This window comes from Pyrgilauda ruficollis, unplaced genomic scaffold, assembly GCF_017590135.1.
Source record: "Pyrgilauda ruficollis isolate IOZ18807 unplaced genomic scaffold, ASM1759013v1 scaffold2, whole genome shotgun sequence".
Lineage (NCBI taxonomy): Eukaryota > Metazoa > Chordata > Aves > Passeriformes > Passeridae > Pyrgilauda > Pyrgilauda ruficollis.
The window spans coordinates 23955895-23975537 of record NW_024519206.1 but is presented as its reverse complement, the minus strand read 5'-3'; the positions used below and the strand labels follow the sequence as shown (position 1 = coordinate 23975537).

At 47.3% G+C, this 19643-nt stretch overlaps 1 protein-coding gene across 1 annotated transcript; it reads right to left on the bottom strand.

The window, feature by feature from the left end:
* Positions 1–218: 218 nt before the first annotated feature.
* On the bottom strand, positions 219–14125 carry TGM4 (transglutaminase 4). The gene is made up of 14 exons (XM_041466440.1): positions 13969–14125; positions 10394–10573; positions 10171–10274; positions 9721–9850; positions 8959–9077; positions 7550–7657; positions 6795–6969; positions 6157–6295; positions 5794–5897; positions 4280–4531; positions 3279–3626; positions 1644–1813; positions 1042–1178; positions 219–550 (listed from the first exon to the last, which is right to left on the bottom strand). The coding sequence occupies exons 1-14, from the start codon at positions 13982–13984 to the stop codon at positions 409–411; spliced, it is 2124 nt and encodes a 707-aa protein (XP_041322374.1). The 5' UTR covers positions 13985–14125; the 3' UTR covers positions 219–408.
* Positions 14126–19643: the final 5518 nt, after the last annotated feature.

Genomic DNA, 19643 nt, shown 5'->3' with positions numbered 1-19643 from the left:
TCCTTGAGCTGCACCGGAGCCCTTGGTGCAGTGAGGTCCCTGTGTGTCCTTCCATGTGGGACCACAGCAGTGCTGCCCCTCCCAGGCTCACACCCATCTCTGGCTGAAACTGGTACCAACACGAGCTCCAATCCCTGGTCTGAGACGGGAACATCCCCTTGTGGGTCCAGAGCCATCCCAATGTGACAATATCATCAAACCAAATCACACAGTCAATTTTCACATTCTTTATTGAATCACAATTAACTGCGGTCAATGCAACTGTGCCCTTAAGGCAGTTTAATTCCCTTAGCTTTATGGCATTTTCGCTCTTTAGAAGTACTGTGCAGCAATCAAGAAGGCAAGAAGTGCCCGGTGATGCGATACATGTAGCAAGGCCAGCATCTGCACACTGACAAGGCACCGATCCTACTCGGTGATGAAGACGCCCTTCTCTGTAGAGATCCCTTTGATCTGGTTTGAGATCAGCTTGGCTACGATTTTCTTATCTCCTAGTCTTGTCGGAGTGCATACTATTTCAGACTTGATGATCCTGCCAGGCATTATATCCCTGAGGACAAAGGAAAAACCAAAATAATCCCAGCATGAATTGGGGTTATTTGCCACTTTTGGATAATTTCTATTAAAGGAATAGTGACTGCGTGTGTTCAGGGTGGGTGTTCCCCTTCCCCCATGACCAATTTGCAGCAAATGGGGCCTGGCATGGTGGTACTGCCTGGTGGTCCCAGTGATCCTGGGGACCTTCCCCAGAGTTCCCTGTACTGCTGAAACACCACATCCAGCTCTGAATGAAGCAGCTGTGCTCACACTTGTTGGGCAGCACAGCAGGAGCGTGGGGGGAGTCCCTGTCATGCCCATCTGCCCTGAGCCTGTCAGCTGCTGTGTGGGTCTTCCTGGCCAAATGTGGTGCTGTTTCAGGCACAGCTGGCAAAGGTCCCTCTTACTGCAAATCCCATAGCTGCTTTTTCAAGCACATTTAAAAAGAAAAAAAAAACCAGAGCAGAGTCCTGCCATGGTCATTTCATTGGCTCATCTCCTTACCCGAGCTCAAATGTTGTCATCTTAAATATGCCCAAGCCCTCCACCAGCAGCTTGCAGTTCTCCAGGGCCACATTCAGCTTGTTCTTGAAGATGAATGCACAGTTGAAGTCATTGTACAGTCTGGCTGTTTCTGGCATCTGGCAGAGGAGGAAAGAGAGAAACAAACCCAAAGACTGGGGATTAGAGGGGTAATAAAGATGCCAGAGCTGCTGCAGGTTTGCTCACCACCAGCATGGTAGGGGACAACCCCTTCATATTCTTTCCACCTGTGTTTTCCCAGATGGTTTCTCAACACGTTTTTCCTTCAGGAGGAAGAGCTGTGGGCTTGGAGATGGGCCCTGTATAAACTGCCCTCTCCCACCCCCTTCCCTCCAACAGCCCCTGCCTTCCCCTTTTAGAAGGGGCAGCAATAAAACTTTCATTTCATGGCTGCTTTCAACCTTCAAAGGAATGTTGAATAGCCAAATAAGAGGCCAAGAACTGAGCATCCTAGGAGGCAGCTGTTTGGGAGATCCCCCTGGGAACGCTAGCACCACCGTGGTGCTGCAGTGAGCAGAGCTTTAACACTTGTCCTCCTGGAGCCCAGCTGGCAGCTGCCTCACCTGGACAGTGATGGGGGGATACTCGAATCTCATTGAGGTCTCCTTGGTGAGTTTGTCGTTTGTTTCCTTGACCTCAGCAATTGCAGTGACAAGGATGAGCACTTCATCTTCCACGGTGGATAGTGTCTTCATGTATGCATCAGGTGCTATTTTCATGGGGATCTGCATCTCTGCAGGAAAGAAAACACAGCTTGATGTTTCATCACATGCCCAGGAATTGGGTGGCAAAGTCGGCTCTGGTGGCTGGAGTCCCAGGGTGGAGTCCCAGGTGCTGAGACCATCCTGCTTTCCCTTCAAGCCTAATCCCTGGCTGAGTGGGTGGTACCTGGCATGTGCAGCCCTTGGGAAGGCTGGCTGAGTCCCACCATCACCCTGCTCAGACAAGCACTGGCTTAGGCTCACATCCAGCACCCCAGCAGCCCTCCTCCCTGGCTGCCCCAGCACTCAGGAGGAGGCAGAGGAGCAGGTGGTGGGGTACATCTAAGTCTGCACCCCCGAGGGTTTCTCTGCCTGCTATAAAATTGCAGGCTTTCCTTTCACTACAGATTTTATCTTTGATTGCCTGGACAACCTTCCAGTGGCTCAGAAAAGTCACAAAGTCAGCAGTGCTGGTGCTTGAGCATTGCTTTAGCTGCAAAGCTTCCTGGCTTCTGGGAATAAAACAAAAAATACTCATCCTTTTCTCTAAGTGTATATATGTATGTATATATGTATGCATGTACATATGGGGCTACCTTTGTGTCCTGTCCTGCTGCATTTTGACAGCAACAGTATATGAGTGAAAACATTCAGTGCTCATCACCAGCAAAGTTGGTTTTCTTTGGTTTTTTTTTTTTTTTTTTTTTTTTTTTTTTTTTTTTTTTTAAAGTTGGTTTTCTTTGTGTTGTTTTTTTTTTTTTTTTTTTTTGGTTTTTTTTTTGGTTTTTTTTTTGGTTTTTTTTTTGGTTTTTTTTTTGTTTTTTTTTTTTTTTTTGTGAGTGATTCATGCTTGGAATCAGCAAGGGTTGTTAATTATTTATCACTCATTAATCTCTTGTTTAGCAAATTTCAGTTACATTGCTTGGGTTCAAAAATACAACCCAGGTTACTCAAAGATGTGCAGAGCACAGCAACAAACAGGTCCTGGGATCAGCCACACAGGCAGTTGTGGAGAGGGAATTTGCCTGGGCAAAGAGTTCAGAAAACAACACTCACCATCATCACCACCACCCAAATTAGAGTGGCAAACAGAAAAACAAAAAAAGGCTGAAATTTCCAGCCATTTAAATCCTGTGAGGGATCTGATCCACAAAGCCTGTGGTGGCATCTTTGATGTTCAGACAGTGAGGACAGAGGGAGATTGCTTCAGCACACCTCGCTCACACCATGAGGACCTCTGTCTGCCCACACTGATGTATTCCTAATCACCTCCTTGAAGCTGCAGCAGGGCCTTCATGTTTTGGTCCCTGCTACAGAGGGATCCCAGTCTGTAACTGAGACTTCCAAATGCAGTGAAGAGGGAGGCAGGCTCTAGGCAGGCAATTTCTGTTCTTCACAGAGTACAGAGCCATACACTGGTCTATAGTGGAGCCAGTACAACCCCCAGAGTGCCAGAGTAAATTAGTCTACAGAACACAGCAAGCTTTCTGTGCTTACCAGATGGGCCTTCAAGATTGATGGTCTCCTTGATAGTTCCAAGATTGGCCTGAACTTTTCCAGTATAGTACTGCAGCTGGCAGGAGCCAGTAAGGTCAACGGTCCAGTTCCCAGGAGCAGAGATCTTCACTGTGATGGCCATTTCAAGGGGATTGCCAGGATGCAAAGGTTCTGTATTGGATATCTCCAGGTGGAGCCCAGTCTTGGTGACTGGTTCCTTCATGACCAAAGGCTGGGTGTTGGCACCTTGTATCTGCATAGTCGAAGCATAGCCTGAGCGAGGCACCAATCCCGAAGGGCGTATGAAGCTGTAAGCTCTTTGCATGGACATCCTTTCCTCTTTGGAGCCTGGATGAAGAGAAATATGGGTGACAGCTGTATCTCAGTCTCCTCACCCAGAGCTATCTTCCCTTTATTTATGCTTTTGCTGATAAGCAGAGAGGATGTCAGAGCACCTCCAGCCTCTGCTTAGGACAGCTTCTTGGTTTATGCTACCACCAAATCTAGCTGTAGCATTCTGGTCTGGAAGAATTTCCTGGAAGAGACAATTTAGAGGATGGATACTCTTAAATATTTCAGCCTGATATTTTTGCCCTCCTCACTGAGAAGGTTTTAACAATCTAGGACAACATGGCTGGATCTTGAGAACTGTGGGAAGGAAATGTGGGATTTTTTTTTCCCAAAATGGTTTGGGGAATGGAAAGACGAAATGAAGAAATGTAGAAATGAAAAAATAAAGCAAAGGTCACTGTGATGAGTAGGTCGATCACTCAGCCCATTTCTTTCACTGTCTGGAAGCTTGCTCGTGTCTCTAAGGAGCAGCCCATAGGTGTCACTGCGGGCATGTGGATGCCCGGGAGCAGTGCTGCCTCCCGAGGGTTTCCAGGCCTTAGGCCGAGTTTGCCACTGCAGCTACTCCTGCAGTTTCCTCCTGGAAACAACACGTGCTGTGGGGTGACCTGCAAGGTCGGGGTCTCCTCTTAGAGGATGGGGGCAGTTACCTTCGGGGTACTTGTACTCCCGGGTGATGTCTTCCCGCCTGTTCTGCCCCACAGCCTTTGTGCTGATGTTCTTGCCGATGGCTTGGGTCTCCGTGCCGACCCTGAAGTATTTATCCTTGCCGTTCACTTTCTTGACGAGCCAGTAGACTCTGTCTGCGTTCACTTCCGCGTACACGAACTTGGCGTCGTAGGGCAAGTACACATCTCCTTCCCGGACAGCCTTCACCGGGCATGGGCCACACTGGAAACGACCTACAAAGGGCATCCAATACCAGATGGTTTTCCAAAGATCAGCAATGACTCTGGTTTTTGCTCCACACCCAGACAACACTCAAGCAGGAATCTGTGGCCATGGCAGTTGACACTTAGCAGTAAACAGCCCTCCAACTCAGTAATGAACTCCAAAACCTCTCATTTATCCCACAGCTGCTTGGGAATTTCTTATAGATGACCAAGGTCTGGTAGGAGCTTTTGCATGTTTCCCCCCACTTAGATAATTTTAGGGTTAGAAAGCCTCGGCTTGGTTTGATGAAAGGAACGGAACATAACGATGCCTTGTCCAAACACGGGCAATGTGTTTTAAAGAAGTAGATAAAAGAATGTAAAAGTAGGTGCACAGGATGCTAAACATAGCTGGAACCAGTGGATAAACAGATAATGAGGAATATAGTGGCTTTTGTGGCAATGTTATGTGACAAGAAACCACAGCACACGCCCTAAGAGAAGTTCTGGGCAAGGTCACCTGTAACTCTGGGGGTACTCAGTGAGTGCGACCACCAGGGACCCCTTCAGATGAGCCCCCAGAACCATAAAAGCCCTTCCAGTACGAGTCAGATGCAAACAAATTAGTTCTAGAAGAAGTGATGTTTATGTATTAGCCAGAAGGGACACTCTAATGAATATGTATGATCATGATGGAATAAATAGCTTGTTGTAAAATTTCATGATACACCCAATCAGAGGAAATACCCTCCGGGTGTTCAGCGTGCTGCAATAACGAATACCTGCTTTCTAATGCTTCAAGATTGTGTTAGAAAGTTTCTTCCTTAGCCAATTTCCATATCAAGTTATGAAGTCAGCTGTGTCCAGACAGCTGTGTTTGATTTCTAGGAAATACTCCACTTTCTGCACTTCCCTGAGGATTAATCTTTTGGGTTTTTTCACCTTCAAATTCCCTGAACCTGTGCATGGAGTGTAGTCACCAATTTTGGTGGACACTCCTCTCACCTACCAATGAACAGGCTCATGAGCCCAATGACTCAGATGTCCTCTAACCTCTGAAACAACATTCACGTTCCCACACTGTTGGTTTTCTGTCTGCCAAGAAATGCTGATCTTTCCATCCTGGACTGAGATGGCAGGAGCGAGACCTGCTGCTTTAGAGTGTCACTGCCCTGGTGCATGAAGTTGTATGTGGGGTGTACCTGGTTTGCTTAGTGGGAGGCATGTTTTTCACACAAAATATCCCTGCCTCCCTCAGGAATTGCAGAAGAGCCTTTCTAGGCAAATCCTACCTTGACTTTGCTCCTGAGGGGTTGCATCAATTGCCTGCCAGCCACTAAACCCATTTGGAATGTCTGTTCTCTTCATCCAGGCATCATTCCACACGTGGAAGTTCCTGCGTGCATTTGGGTTGTAAAGAAAAGGAGTGAGTTGTTACAGCCTGAAGAGTCACGATCTCCTCCCTTAATCCTTCAGTAAGGGCAGATTTAATGGGTACTTGCAGGTAACCCTGTGAAACCCCTGGCTTTCTCTCTCTCTCCTGGGCAACAAACCCCAAGCAGCAGTGAAATTCTCAAAGGAATTGCTGGGGCTGGGAAATGGGGCACTGCAAGGCAGCACAGGGTGTAGGAAGCGTTAGCCCCATTTGGCAGTACCAGACAGAGTCCAAGGACAGCGAGTTCAGCTTTTCTCCTTTGTCGTTCAGGTAAACATCAACTCTCAGGTTCTCCTCCGTATCGTGGGCCGAGTCGAAGGTACTCACACAGCGGCATGGCACTCCCAGGCAACGCATGACTGCAGCACAGACAGACAAAACACAGGGTCACAAAATCCCTCAGGCTGGTGGGTATCCTCTCATCTGACCCCTCTGCCCTCCCAGGCTCCTCTAGAGCAGGACTGTGTCCAGATGGCATTTGAACGTCTCCGAGGATGTAGATTCCGTAACCTCTGTGGGCACCCTGTGCCAGTGCTTGGTCACCCTCACAGTGAAAAAAGCTGTTTTCCCAGGTTCAGACAGAACTCCCATGTTTCGGGCTGTGCCTATCACCTCTGGTCTTGTCATTGGGCATCACTGAGAAGAGCCTGTCTGCGCCCCACTCCTTCCTGTCAGGTATTTACACACAAGGATCAGAGCCCCAAAGCCTTCTCTTCTGGCTGAGCAGCCCTGGCTCCCTCAGCCTCTCCTTACAGACACACCCTGCCATCTCTGTTGCTCAGAGGCACAGTAATTTGGCTTATTAGCGCAGTAATTGGGGTGTCAGAGAAGGGAGGCAGGTCACTCTGCACTGTTCACCTGTGTTGAGTACTCCTGCGAAGACCCAGCACTGGCCATAGCGGACCGGCTTCTTGGTTTTGTAGTACTTCTGCAAAATCGTGACACTCCCAATCCAATCCATAGGAGATGTTCCACTGATATAATTCCCTGACCAGTTCCCCAGCAGGACTCCGCTGTCATCGTTGGCATTAACCTGTGGCCACACACACACACACACACACACACACACACACACACAGAGAAAAATAAAGGGATGAGGCTGAATGAGCCTTAAACCCCAGGGTCTCTGCTTTCCCTGTGGCTTCCCAAGTACTCCACAGCCATGTGGGATGCATCAAGGCTGCTGGTCCTAGCTGGGGGCTCCCTTGGTTAGAAAGCCTCCACCTGGATATCTAGAGGGAGGTGACAACTCTGCTCAGGCCAGTAAAAATTAACTCTGCATCTTGTGTCTTAAACCACAGGGCTCCAAAAGGGTCCCACCACAGAGAGTAGCTACCTGCCCAAAACACAGCCCCTTGTGCTGGCCTCACCAACACAACTGATGAGAAAGGACGACCACTGGGGCAGCTGCAAGCTTTAGAGATGGGAACTTGCTATATTTTTGTTTGCCTCTTCCCTCCACCCAAAAATGCCTCTGTCTCTTTCCTTGCAGTTTCCCAAGGAATCCCTTTCAGATGCCTCCTGAAATGGTGCTCATGGTCCCAGGGAAAGAAGAGCAAGCAAGGACGAAGGAAGATATGAAGGGGCAAAGCACTGCACTGAGAGAGGCTTACCAAAGCAGACATGGCTCTGGACACATGTGCAGGATCCCTTCTCTCAGCCAGACTGAGCTTGCTTTTGTCCAGCAGATACATGCAGGCATCCAAGACAAATTCCTCAAACTGTTTTGGGGAGAAAACAGAGACATTTTTATATGCTGCTCTAAAACAGAATTTGCTCGTGACATTGGATTTCCAAGGCAGTGGGCCTTCCCAAAGCTGTTCTCTCCAAACAAGGGCTCAAAATGAAACCCAGCCTTGGAAGACAAAAGCCTGTCTCAAGCGCCTTGCAAACACAGTTGGAACCTGACCCAGCAATCTTTACTCCTGTGCACAAAAGTCACCAACGTCATCTCCCTGCAATTCTGCAAATTACTCACAAGAGTAATGAAAATTTAAGACCTCTACTGATATTTAGTCTATTGACATAGGTACAAAATGAACCTTGGAAAAAAGAAAGGTACGTAAATGCTAATTATTACAACAAGATTCGTAACTAGCAATTGCTGATAAAGCTCCCTGAGGTCCAGTTCAGAAAGATGTCAAACATATGATCCAATGAAGCTTGTCAGAATATCAATATCAATTCTCATTGCTTAACAGCAGGATAAATATTAGGATAGGAACAGCCTTTCAGATGATGCCCTTTGGCCCCTTTCAATGCTCATCAGTGTGAACACCTTGCTGGGCTATGTGTGTCCTGCAGATACATATTCTGCAGATATCCTGCAAAAATTGTAGACTTATAAAACAAAACAAAACAAAACAAAACCCCAGATTTGAATGGTTTTTTGCTGGGGAGTTCTGTCTGGATAGGGTGCAGTATACCATGCTTGGTGCCTGTGTGCTTTGTACAGGGTGCAAACAAATGCTCTGGCATCCACCTCTTATCTCTAGCCCAAGCCAATTTGACATTCCACTCCTCTGGAGTTATCTCAGAGGCAGCGTGCAGGAACACCCTTCCTGAGAGAGTGGCTGATTGTGTCCTGCACACAGCTGTCAGTGAAGGCACCACTTGAAAAGTGATAACCTCTGCCAGTAATTTTACCCTTTTTATTCCCGGCTATGATGCAACAGGTAAATCAGATTTTTTCCCCCTCAGCCCTCTCCATGTCTCATTAGCTGACTAACAGCACCTACAGTTGCATGAGAACAGGAATTCCCTTGTGGGAATTATTTCAATGAGAAGTACCCTGTCCCCAGTTTCCACATCCTTCACCAGGTGGGTCATATCATCAGACTGTGAATGTGCCACTAAACCCCATTCTCCAGCTGTGGATGGGGAACATAAGTAGGCACATAGGTGACTCTAAGCAGGTGAGCCCTCCCAGTGGAGGGTCATTCCAGCACTCAGAGCTACCCATGGGCTTCATGCTGAAGGGATGAAGAAGGGTAATAGGGCTGACAAGACAGCTGTGTTTTACCTGCCCGAAATTCCAGGGCCTGTCGTAGATGCTGTACGCAGACCCAACATAGATGTAGCCAGTGTCGTTGAGCACATATTCCTCCTTCTCTGCCTCATTGGCCATGTAGACAACATCATCTGCAGAAAAAATTCCAAACCCTCAGACATCAGGTTGTTTGCACACCCTATATGAAATTTTCCATGGAAAGCTAAACTGGGGTAACCAAGGGTCTGTAACATTCACACCAACAGATGACCATGCAGCATTCCCATTGTTTTGCTCCTATCATGAAAGAATTTCCAATAAGACTAATTTTAATTTCCCCCTGTAGGTCCATTGTTATGTGACCACTCTTCTATTATTGCAAAAATCTTATTTCTGAACACTGTAGAGTAGTGGGTATAGAGCAGAGAGGACTGGGGAACTGATGCCCACCAACCACACAATTTTTTATTCTGTTTTTTTCTGGATCTTAAGCCAACTTGGTTCTCTCATTTAATCTTTGGCTGGCTCAGGGAAACAGAGAGGGATGATACAAAGGTGCAAACAAATATGACAGATAGATGTCCCTCTATGTCCTGGCACTGTTGAATATCCAATGAGGAGGTGGCTCATTGCTATTGCCCAGCTTCCCACTGTCTCCATGAGGATGCTGCTTACAGTATTTTATGGGGAAAAGGCAATGTATGTAAGAAAGAACAGGGAAAATATGAGGCAAAATTCCATCTGGTACAATCCCCAGTAGGAGTAATTATCACTCCCAGTTGCAGGACCACTCACCTTCACACCAAGGATTGAACAAAAGGTAGATGACACCATTTTCAGGCTTGTAAGTGTTAGTGCCAGTCTTCACGTGCAGGTTGTATTTTCCCACGGGGGCATTGGGTGAGCTGGTGACAGACAGCAGGCACTGAGGAGACAACAAGGAGAGATGGCATGAGGGACACCCCACCATGGCCACATGCATGGCACAAACATGGTGCCACAGAGCTGGCACGAGTGACAAAGCTGGGGGCCATGGAGATCCCTGTGGGGAAAGAGGGGAAGGCAAGGGGATAGGGTGAAGCCTGCCTGTGCATGGGGGAAGCAATGAACCAAGGAGGACAAGGCTGCTGCCCATGTAAAATCACAGAACTAAGGGAAAGCAGGATGAGGGTATGAGGATGCTTTGCTCTGTAGCTTTTGATGGGCTTGGTATTGGGTTTTGGGTCCCTTGCCCACAGGCTTTACCTCTTTGCCATTCCTCTCGACAAGAGAGATTTTCCACCCATTGAAATCCTCCCGCTCCGGTTTCAGCGACAGCAGGCTCCCCCTGTTTTTCATTGGATTTTCACCTAGAAACAAGCCCAAGGCAATGTGTGTGAGGGTTGCACAGCTCTGCAACGCCTGTGCAGTGCCAGGAAGAGGCAGCTGGATGCTCTCTGGCTTTGCCTGCTGGCCACATCCTGCTTACCAATGCCAAAGCGCAGGGACAGCTTGTCGGCAGCCCTCAGCTCCCTGCTGAGGCTGACCTGCACCTGGAAGGGCTGCCCGCGCCGCACCACCAGGTTCTTGATGTTGTACCCATCCGTGTGGTGCTGCCGGCTGTTCTGGCTCTTCAGAAGGTCAACCCCAGTGACCGTCAGACTGGTGTCTGGAAAAACATTCGGAGAAAAGGAGAAAGAAAAAAGAAGAAATGGTCATTTTCTCAGTAAAGACAGTTTTCTTCTCCTTAACGCAGCCCTGTGAGTCATCCAAATATCTTGAGTAACAAGAGATCTAGCAAAAGACAATACAAAATAAAATAAAATAACATAAACATTTAAAAACTTAAAAATTAAAATTTTAAAATTTTAAAAATTTAAAGAAAATATCCAGAGGTGAACCTCAGACCCCCCTGGACAGACATGGAGAGAGGAGGAGGAGGCAGAATCATGCCACAGCAGCTCAGGGCTGCATAGTCCGAGGGCAAGGCAGGAACTTGTCCCTGCCCTGGATGGATTGCTGTAGAACACTCACCACAGAGCACTACCCCCCTTCGGGGGGCTGTTTTTCCCATTTGGCTTCAGCAGAGATTTACTCCCCAGCAAGAATCCCTTGCAAGTGCCTTGCTCCCATTCATTCCCAACAGGGCAGCTGATTTTTAAGACACAATATTTAAAATTACTGCCTCCTCTCCTGCAACTCTGGATGGGATCAGGGCCAGGAAAAGCCTCAGCATCTCTGTGCCTAGTGGCTCGTGGTTCAGGGCTGTGGCATAGGAGTGGAGCTGCGAGAGGCACAACCCAGTGATACACCTGAGCAAAAAGAAAGCCCTCAGCTTTGAATGATGATGGAGAATTGGGGGTCACTGCGTCAGGCTTTGGCAGGCTGCCCAGTTGTGACAGGAAAAGCCAGAGCATGCTGGAATGTGGCTGAGCTGTATTTCTTCGGGAGCATTTATGTCTTGTACCTGCCCATTAAATATCCTCAGAGGATGAATTCTGTGTGAACAGCAGGGAGTAACAATACCTCATAAGCACTCTTCTCATGAGTGATTCAGATGAAGACATGGGAGCGGCAAAAACGGGTTACGGTAACTTTGATATTAGCAAGTCAAAAGCATAATGGTTGAAGAGATTAATTCACCAAATGTCTTGACAGATTTTCATGGTACCTAGCAACCATGTTAATTTGAGTATCAACAAGAGCCATCCTTAACACAGAAGAAGCTGGAATCTGGTAGCTGGTGTGGCGTGAGAGATGCCACATGCAGGGCTAGTCCCAGGGCAGGCTGAAATCAGCAGCACGCTTCCTACTGCAACCTGTGCAGTGCAGTGACTGCAGCCCTGGATAAACAGAACCGACCACCCATGGATCCCCACCATACCTCTGTGTATTTCTTCTTAGTAAATACAGAAACCATATTTATCTTAATTACATACCAGATATCATTGGCCCAACAAATAGACTTAAAATTGACCAGCATTTTTTGTTAACCAACTTAATATTTGAGTGCTTTTTGTTTGCTTGCTGCATGCCAGTTGCCAGCCTTGGGCTGATATTTTGCGCAATGGGGTGTGTGTGCATTTGTGTCAAAAAATTTCAGCTGGAGCTAGCTGCTTAACCCTCTTGAGGACAAAGAGGAAGTCCATCTTCAGCATTCAGAAATCTCCAAACACCAAAGCTGCTCAACCTTGTTCTTTATGGAAAACCCTGGTGCTGGGCTGAGAAGACACCAGAAAGCCTTGGTCCTGGGAGAGGGATGCAAAGGGATATGAGAGTTGAACACACAGGATAGCTATGAGAAAAGGGCCCAAGGAAATCCATCCATCCAGCATTTCTTAACTTAGGGACTGCATACCCATCCCATTTCTGGACATCACCAGTGATGCTGAGGATGCACAGGGAAGATTCAGTGACAACAGCTGCCCTGGAATATGGCCTGACCGTGCTGAGCACTGTGCCAAAGACCTGTCTCCACTCAGCGCTGCCCGTCAGTTGTGCTGCATTTATTCCTGTGCAAACACACCTGCGATACCCTGTGACCTGACTGGCACGGCGTCCTGTGCCAAGGAATGCCTCAGAGCGAGCCAGTGGCGCACCCATCACCACATCCGAGGGGGCCTGGCTGCAGCTTGTCTTCCCTGGGCAACCCTCACCTGCTGCTTTTGTCTTCCTGCCCTGCTTCCTGCCCTGGGCATGTAGCTGGGCCCCCACACACCCTGTGTCTGGCTGCCTGCAGGCACCTTGTTGTGCCAACACAGAAATTCATGATTTATAGAAGAGCTGAGTACACCTAGAATGTGCAGGACAGAGGCTCAGGCTGCGAGAGGCAGTTCTGTTTGTGCTCATTCCTGGGTCAGGCCAGAAGGAAACCCAAACCTCAATTCCTGTCAGGTTTCTTTTCCTTTTTTAATAGAAAAAAATTCAAGGCAGTATTTTGTTGCCTAGTTCCATGATTTATCCTTTATAGAGCTAAAGGAGCTTTATAGCTCCTTTCTACACTAATCCACAAGCCCCATTGCATCGCTGCCAGAGAACAGTGATCAAAGATGGACATATGAGACCTTGTCACTGGTAAGAATGTGGGGCCTTTTTTCCCTTATGATGAGGAGGTGATGTGGTTTTAAATATGGAGCAGGGTATTTATAGTATATCTGGCTTCAGTGGGAACAAGGGCTGCTCAGAAGGGAATTGGGATGAGAATTGTAGTTTTTCAAGAGACAGCTTAATTTGGACACCTGCACTTACTCCTGATTTTTGCCCAGCCTCCAGGCAAACATTCATGCACATCCCAGAGATGTGAGATCACATGCCAAAGATGCTGCAGTTTTCCAGTTCCTGGAAAATTTTGGCTCATCCACACTCAGAGTACAGAGGTTTAAAACTGAGGGACTCAGAGCAGTGTTAAAACACCCCTCTGCTCCTGAAAGCCATGGAGACCTGCTCCCAGCTCTGCTGCGGGCACCACCCAGCCCACGTGTGCATCTGCTCAGCTACGTCCCAAACCCCAGGGGTTTTGGGCATTCTGGGGCTGGGCTGTCCAGTGGTGCTGGCTCAGCAGCTGCTGCAGGAGTGACCCAGGCACCTTTCTAGGCAGGTGCAGGATCTCCTGACAACAGGGCAGGCAGGACAGCCGTGGGACAGAGCTCAAGCCCAAATAAATTCTCCTTTCGGTTATTTTGAAACTTCCGTGAGATGCTATCAGCCATTGCTAAAGAGCAATAATCTACATGATAAAGTAGCCTGAAAGAAAGTAATTATTTTAACATTGATGTGGAACAAATTTAAAAGAGCTGCATTTCTTTCCCATTATCACTGACAGAAGCAGATGTCTACAGGTTGAAGAACAGTGATGAAAAATGATTAGTTTACCAATCTGTCAAAAGCAGAATTTGCACAGCCAGAGCAAACTGATCCCCTGTGAGCAGTGCTGGCATCAAAAGTTCTTTCCTCAAGGTGTCACCCATGGCAATCAGAGGGCTGAGAACCTCTGGAGCTGCCATCCTCCCTGCAGGAGACTTGCCAGACTTCACACCTAATGTATGCCAAGCATTAAAAACTCACCAGTGCTGCTGAACATGGTTCTTGTCAGAGTTTCTACCCGAGATGCTTGCGATGCCAGCAACTTCCAAACTCCTGAGCAGTCTCTGCCACTTGCTTCTGAGTGTGGAGAAGGAAGACAGGCTGCCCTTTTTATCTGTGTCTTGCTCTGAGGTGTCAGCAGGTCCACTGCCAAGGGGTGGTGTCTCGAGAAAGGAAGTTCCCGTGGAAAAAAAAAAAAAAGACTACAACTCCCTCTGCACATAGTCAGACCCTGAAAAACAGCGAAACTTAAATCCCGACTCACATGGAAGGTGAATTTGCATAATCAGATGACAAGTGGACAGACCCTTCACTGACAAACAGTAAAATCACGGGCCAGGTGAGTAACAAGAATTCACCAATGCCCTAGTATCCAGGTCACCAGGACTGCAATTCCAGGGCTAACTTTACAAGGAAGCACACAAACATTTAATCCTTAGGAGAAGAGAGTTCCCCATTAGGACCAGTCTAACATTCTTATAAGTTAATGAGGTTTGTGTCATCACATTTGGAACAGAAGTACTTGGAGCCATGGGCTAAAATCTGGCATTTACACATGTGTGTTGAAAAGCTGAAGGCTCCTAGCACTGGCCTCCTCCCCACAGGATGAGGTGGACTTCAAGGGAGATAGCCCAGTGGGAGCACTGAGTGGGAAAGAGGAGAATCAGGCTATGTCCGGGAGAAGGAAGAAATGTAGTGGAACAGGAGCTGTTTGCTGGCTGCTCTTTGCTGGCAGCTCTGCCAAAGGTCTCTGCCAGGACATGGTTGAACCCCACATGCCCCACTGCCACCCTCGTCCTCAGGGCGACCAAAGATGGAGAGATGACCCTACACCACAGAGAGGAGAGCTGGTGGTAGACAGGCCACCAGTGGCACAGGCACAGTGTCCAGAAAGAGATACAAACATCCCCAGGCACCCGGAAACTTAGAGGTGGCTCAGCTGTGGGAGCAGCCTCAGCCTCCCGATGCCTCCCTCAGTGGGAGCAGCCCAGGGTTCAGCAGTGTAGAACTCTGTTTGCAAGGCTGCCCCATCTAAATGTAGGTTCTTCCTAAAGAGGATCTCCCTGTGGAAGCCTTCAAAGGCACCGACTTGTCTCCACTGGTTTAGGTAAGCAGGCATTTCCTTTTAGGAGGGCTGTTTCCCTTGGTGCAAACGTGGAGCTGAGTTAGCAGATCCCACCCTCCGAGCGTGTCACTGCTTGCTGCAGGTGTATGTTGGGTGTCCTCACTTGAGAGCATGACTAGGGCACCACGGGGCACTGAGGGTTCAGCACGCATCCATAATCTCGCCGGACATCTGAAGACGAACAAGAACATCTGAACCACCAATGTTCTTAGCAGACGAAGCATCACTCACCAGCATTCAGCACCAGACAATGCGCTGGCAACTATGTGTTTCACTATTGACAAAAACACCACAGCCCTGATTTACCTTTCTGTGTCGCTTTTATTCTGCATTTCCTTCCTTCCTCCTAGAGTGAAAGACATTTTTGTTTAGAAGCAGTATGGGATGAAGTGAAGTATACACGGAATGTCAGTACAACAACATAACCAGTAATGCATGTAATCTGAACATTTGTGATGTATCTTACTGGTTTCCACTAACTGCAGCAAGAGTAATCCACATCAGCTGAAGTCACTGACAGTAGCTTCCTAATCCAGTCTCAACCTGTTTTATACATCATTCTATGCTTGATTGGAGGCATCTTAGATTGTGTTGACACAATAGTCCTACAGCAAAATTACAGATTTTTGCAAACAGGAACAGATTTATGTTGGTAACACTTTGCTTCTGAAAAAAATGTTCTAGATGTGTGATGGAGGGTGAGCAAGGGAAGCAGGGCATGTATTCACCAGGCACAGTCATACTTCTAGTCCTGTGGAGTTTTGCAAAACTTTAATTTCAACAGTGTGCTTGTCCTGACCCTCACTTTTAACATCAGAGTTCAAGGAAAGATTGTAAAAATTACCCCGGTGTGGGTTCTGCCCTGCCACCTTTGAACTTCCTCCATCTTGGAAGGTGGCTGACCTTTTTTTGGGGGCAGTTTTGGCCATTGGGGCATGGTTTCAGTTCTCCTTTTGCTTTGTGCAGCTGCTGGTCTAGCCTGTTCCCATTATCTTTCTCTACACACTGGTAGTATCTCAATTCAACAGAACTAAACTTGGCGCATGGTACCACGCTCCCAACACAACCTCCCGCCCCTGGCTCGTACAAGCCTGCCCTGCCAGGAAAGGCCATGAACTCCAATACTCTCCAAGAGTTGTTGGCAAGGTCTGAGAAGAGGAATTTCAGCTTAAACTACAGGAATGTTTTTAAAAGATGTGGTTTCAAGTTTTTTCACGTTGTCAGGAGGTGATCTCTATCTTTTTACAGGTAAACCTCCTGTCTTTGCTGATCAGAGTGGCTGGCTATGGTCCAACTCCATGGCTTTTTTCTTCTTGGCACAGCAATGAAAAACACCAGCCCATTTAAATTTAATCTTTTTATCCCCAAACAGTTATAATAGTTAATCACTTCAATCTGTCTCATAAAACTATAGTCTTTTAATTAACAGTGGCAGGAGATTTTTTTTTCCCACAGGCAATCTCCCTATTCCAATAATTTCAGCAACTTACTTCCCAGCTTGCAAAATAGGACAACAGAGGTGGTCAGCCTTATCTACATCTGTCTGTTGCAAGGTCACCTAATTAGCTGGCACAAGAAGGTAATAAAATGCAAACAAATAAAATAAAATTCCCCAGTGGCTGCTCCCCTATTTACAAGCTTGGCCTTTGTCTCAGGTTTTGTTTATTTTGTGTATCAAAAATGACAAAACAAGTCAAACTTCCAGAGCATGACCACAGGTATTGATGCCAAATAGGAAAGACAAATCCTTAGCTTAACATTTTCATTCATTTGCAACCCCATGAGAAGCTGCCCTTTATAACAGCAGTATACTGAGCTACATTTTTTATAAACACCTGAGGCTTCAAGTTGATTTTGTTTTGTCGGGGTTTTTTTTCTATGTCTAGTCAGAGTAACACTCAAAATAAATAACAGAACAAAAGGTTTCCTTTTCAGTGCTCTGGAAGGGTGAACTCATCCTCTCAACCTTCCCACGGGGTTGCTGTGAGGTGTCAGAGGGTGAGCAGTGCATCCGGCATGGTACGCATGGACACAGCCCCTGTCTGGCTCCTGAGGGGCACCACGGCGAGGAGATGTCCTCCACTGACCACAGCAGGACTGCTCCCACGTGCACCACCCAGTAGGTGTTGAGTCCTGCCTGAATCACAGCCTAGGGTGTGATAAGTAAGTAAGCAATCTTGGGGGTGTCAAAGACAAAAAAAGGCACAGAAGAACAGCTGAGGATCTGGTCCATCTAATTTGAGCTGGATTTGAGGTGAGCTGCTCTCACAATTTCATTAAGATGTACCTCAGTCTTTAGGAATGTCCTAGTATTGAGACACACCACATCCACACAATGATCCTGGCATGCCAGCGCTGCTGCTGCTCTGAAAGGAACATTGATTTGATCACTTCTCACTCACGTACTTCGACCATGGACCATGACAGTGGTCTGTGCCCACAGGGCATCCCATGTATCCAGCAGGCAGATTCACTTCTAATCCAACATGAGCCAGCTTGTGCTAGGCATTCGGACGTCAGGGGTTGATGAAAGATGGCCAAGCCCAGATCTTAACTGATTCCAAGTCATCTGGCCCCAGGTACCTGGTAATGAGTTTCTCACAGGCAAATACCAGAGAAGTGATTGATGCCAGTATAATTATTATGGAAATTCCACTGTTTCACAGCATCGTGAAATCATAGACTATCCTGAGTTGTAATGGACCCACAAGAGCCATGGAAACCCTACTCCTTCCTTCCAAATGAACACTGAAAGAGGATTTTTGGACCTAAGTTAGGGATATAGGTGACTGGCTTTGGGCATTTACCTGCAGAAGGAATGAAAACTGTTATCACCCTGTGCCCAACCCAGCACCACCCAAGGGCTCTGCTCCTGAAGAAGGCAAAGACAGAGATCAAACAGCGACCATTCCTCCACATATATCAAACACAGACTTACGGCTGCTCAGGCAAAACACTCTCCCTGCCCTGAAAGAGACGTTCAGTGGCCCAGAAACTGAGGTTTTAGGCCACTGGCAAAAGAGAGAGCTGCTTTAAGAGCAAGCCAAAATTCTATGATGTTAAAATATTTTTTAAGATCCCTTTCCTAGCTAAGGCGCAAAAGGCAAAATTGCAATATCAGTCCAGATATATGGAGCAACAACGTGTGAAGGCTGAACCTGGAATTTCAGTACTATGACTTCTTGACCCTCAGTTCTAGTACAGCTGTTGCTGTTCTGGAAACACTGAAATATGCATGCTCCAGTGCCGAGATATTACGTATTAGTCTAAAACAACTCAACATGATGTACTTCTGCTTCTTGGTAGAAGACTTTAGAATTTTGTGCAATAAATTACAAAGAAAGATCTCCATCATGTCACCTTTTCCAGACAGTAGCTGTTTTAAAAATATTTGCCCATTTTTTGAACCTGATGAGCCAGCTAGCCTCTGCTGCTTACTGCAGGCAGGAGTTCCTCATCCAAATGACACACTGCAAGAAGAGGAAGCTCCTTTGGCTTTGACGCTTACTGGCTGCCTTTGTGGCAGAGGGGACAATTAACAGCACACTTTCTCCATTATGCCAGCTTACTTTCTCCATGCAACTTAGGGTCTTCTCAGCCCCTATTACAAAGCACCATGGTCTCTTTTGCAGTCTGAGTGGCCCTAGCCTGCTAATTCCCTCCTCACACCTTCATCCCATCCAGAGACCTGAAACGGGGAGAAGGACCCCCATCACTATGCCATCCCATAACCTACAGTGTGTGTTTGGAAAGGGTCCAACAAGTGGGTGGGTGTAGTTATTCCAGGGCTGTATCCACCCTACTGCCACTGACCCATGAACTTGCTTGCATGTATGACCACACTGACTGATTGCAGTGTGAACACATACCCACAGCCTACACCTAAAGCAAACAATATGAAAAGGACGAGGAAAAATAAAGCAAAAGAGGGCTGCAAAAAATAAATGGTAAGGGCAAGGAAATCAACAGTGCAAATATTGAATCAGGGATAAAATAGTTTATCCATGTATTAAAAACAGCTCCAGCGAACAAGGAAAATACTGAAAGAATACCTTCCCACCTACAGGATATGTGTTTGGTTGCAAATGTCTAAGTGAGAAAACAGAAACTTGCATGCCAGTGTCTTCGAGTAACATTTCTTTCTGCAGGGGAGGTGTAGCAGCTTCTCCCACCTGTCTGTGTGGGTGTGTGTCTGTATACATCAAGATGTACATGGTCTGCAGACTACAGGTCACACTGAGCCATGCTGCATTCCCGCCAGCCAGCATTGCAACTGAAATTGTCACGTGGTGGGAAGGGAGAAACTTCCTAGAGCAAGGTTTGCAAGGAGGAGATGGTCCTGCACAGTGCTGGGGATCTGGCTCATGTGCCGCACCAGAGCAGACCAAAACCACAGCAGGTGCAAAGGTTTTGTCCCGTCCCTGAATGCATCCGTCAAGTGACAGTCTCCAGGTATGGCGGGACTGACTGAGCCAAGGGGTCTGTGGCTATTTGCCCTGAAAAGCAACCAAGCCACAGTATTCCCTCCCAC

Excerpts from the sequence above, each read along its gene's own strand:
- TGM4 (XM_041466440.1), bottom strand. Across the intron at positions 10,275-10,393 it reads GTCCCTGCGCTTTGGCATTG|GTGAAAATCCAATGAAAAAC; the intron begins GTAAGCAGGATG and ends GCTTGTTTCTAG. Across the intron at positions 6,296-6,794 it reads CGCAGGAGTACTCAACACAG|TCATGCGTTGCCTGGGAGTG; the intron begins GTGAACAGTGCA and ends TCTGTGCTGCAG.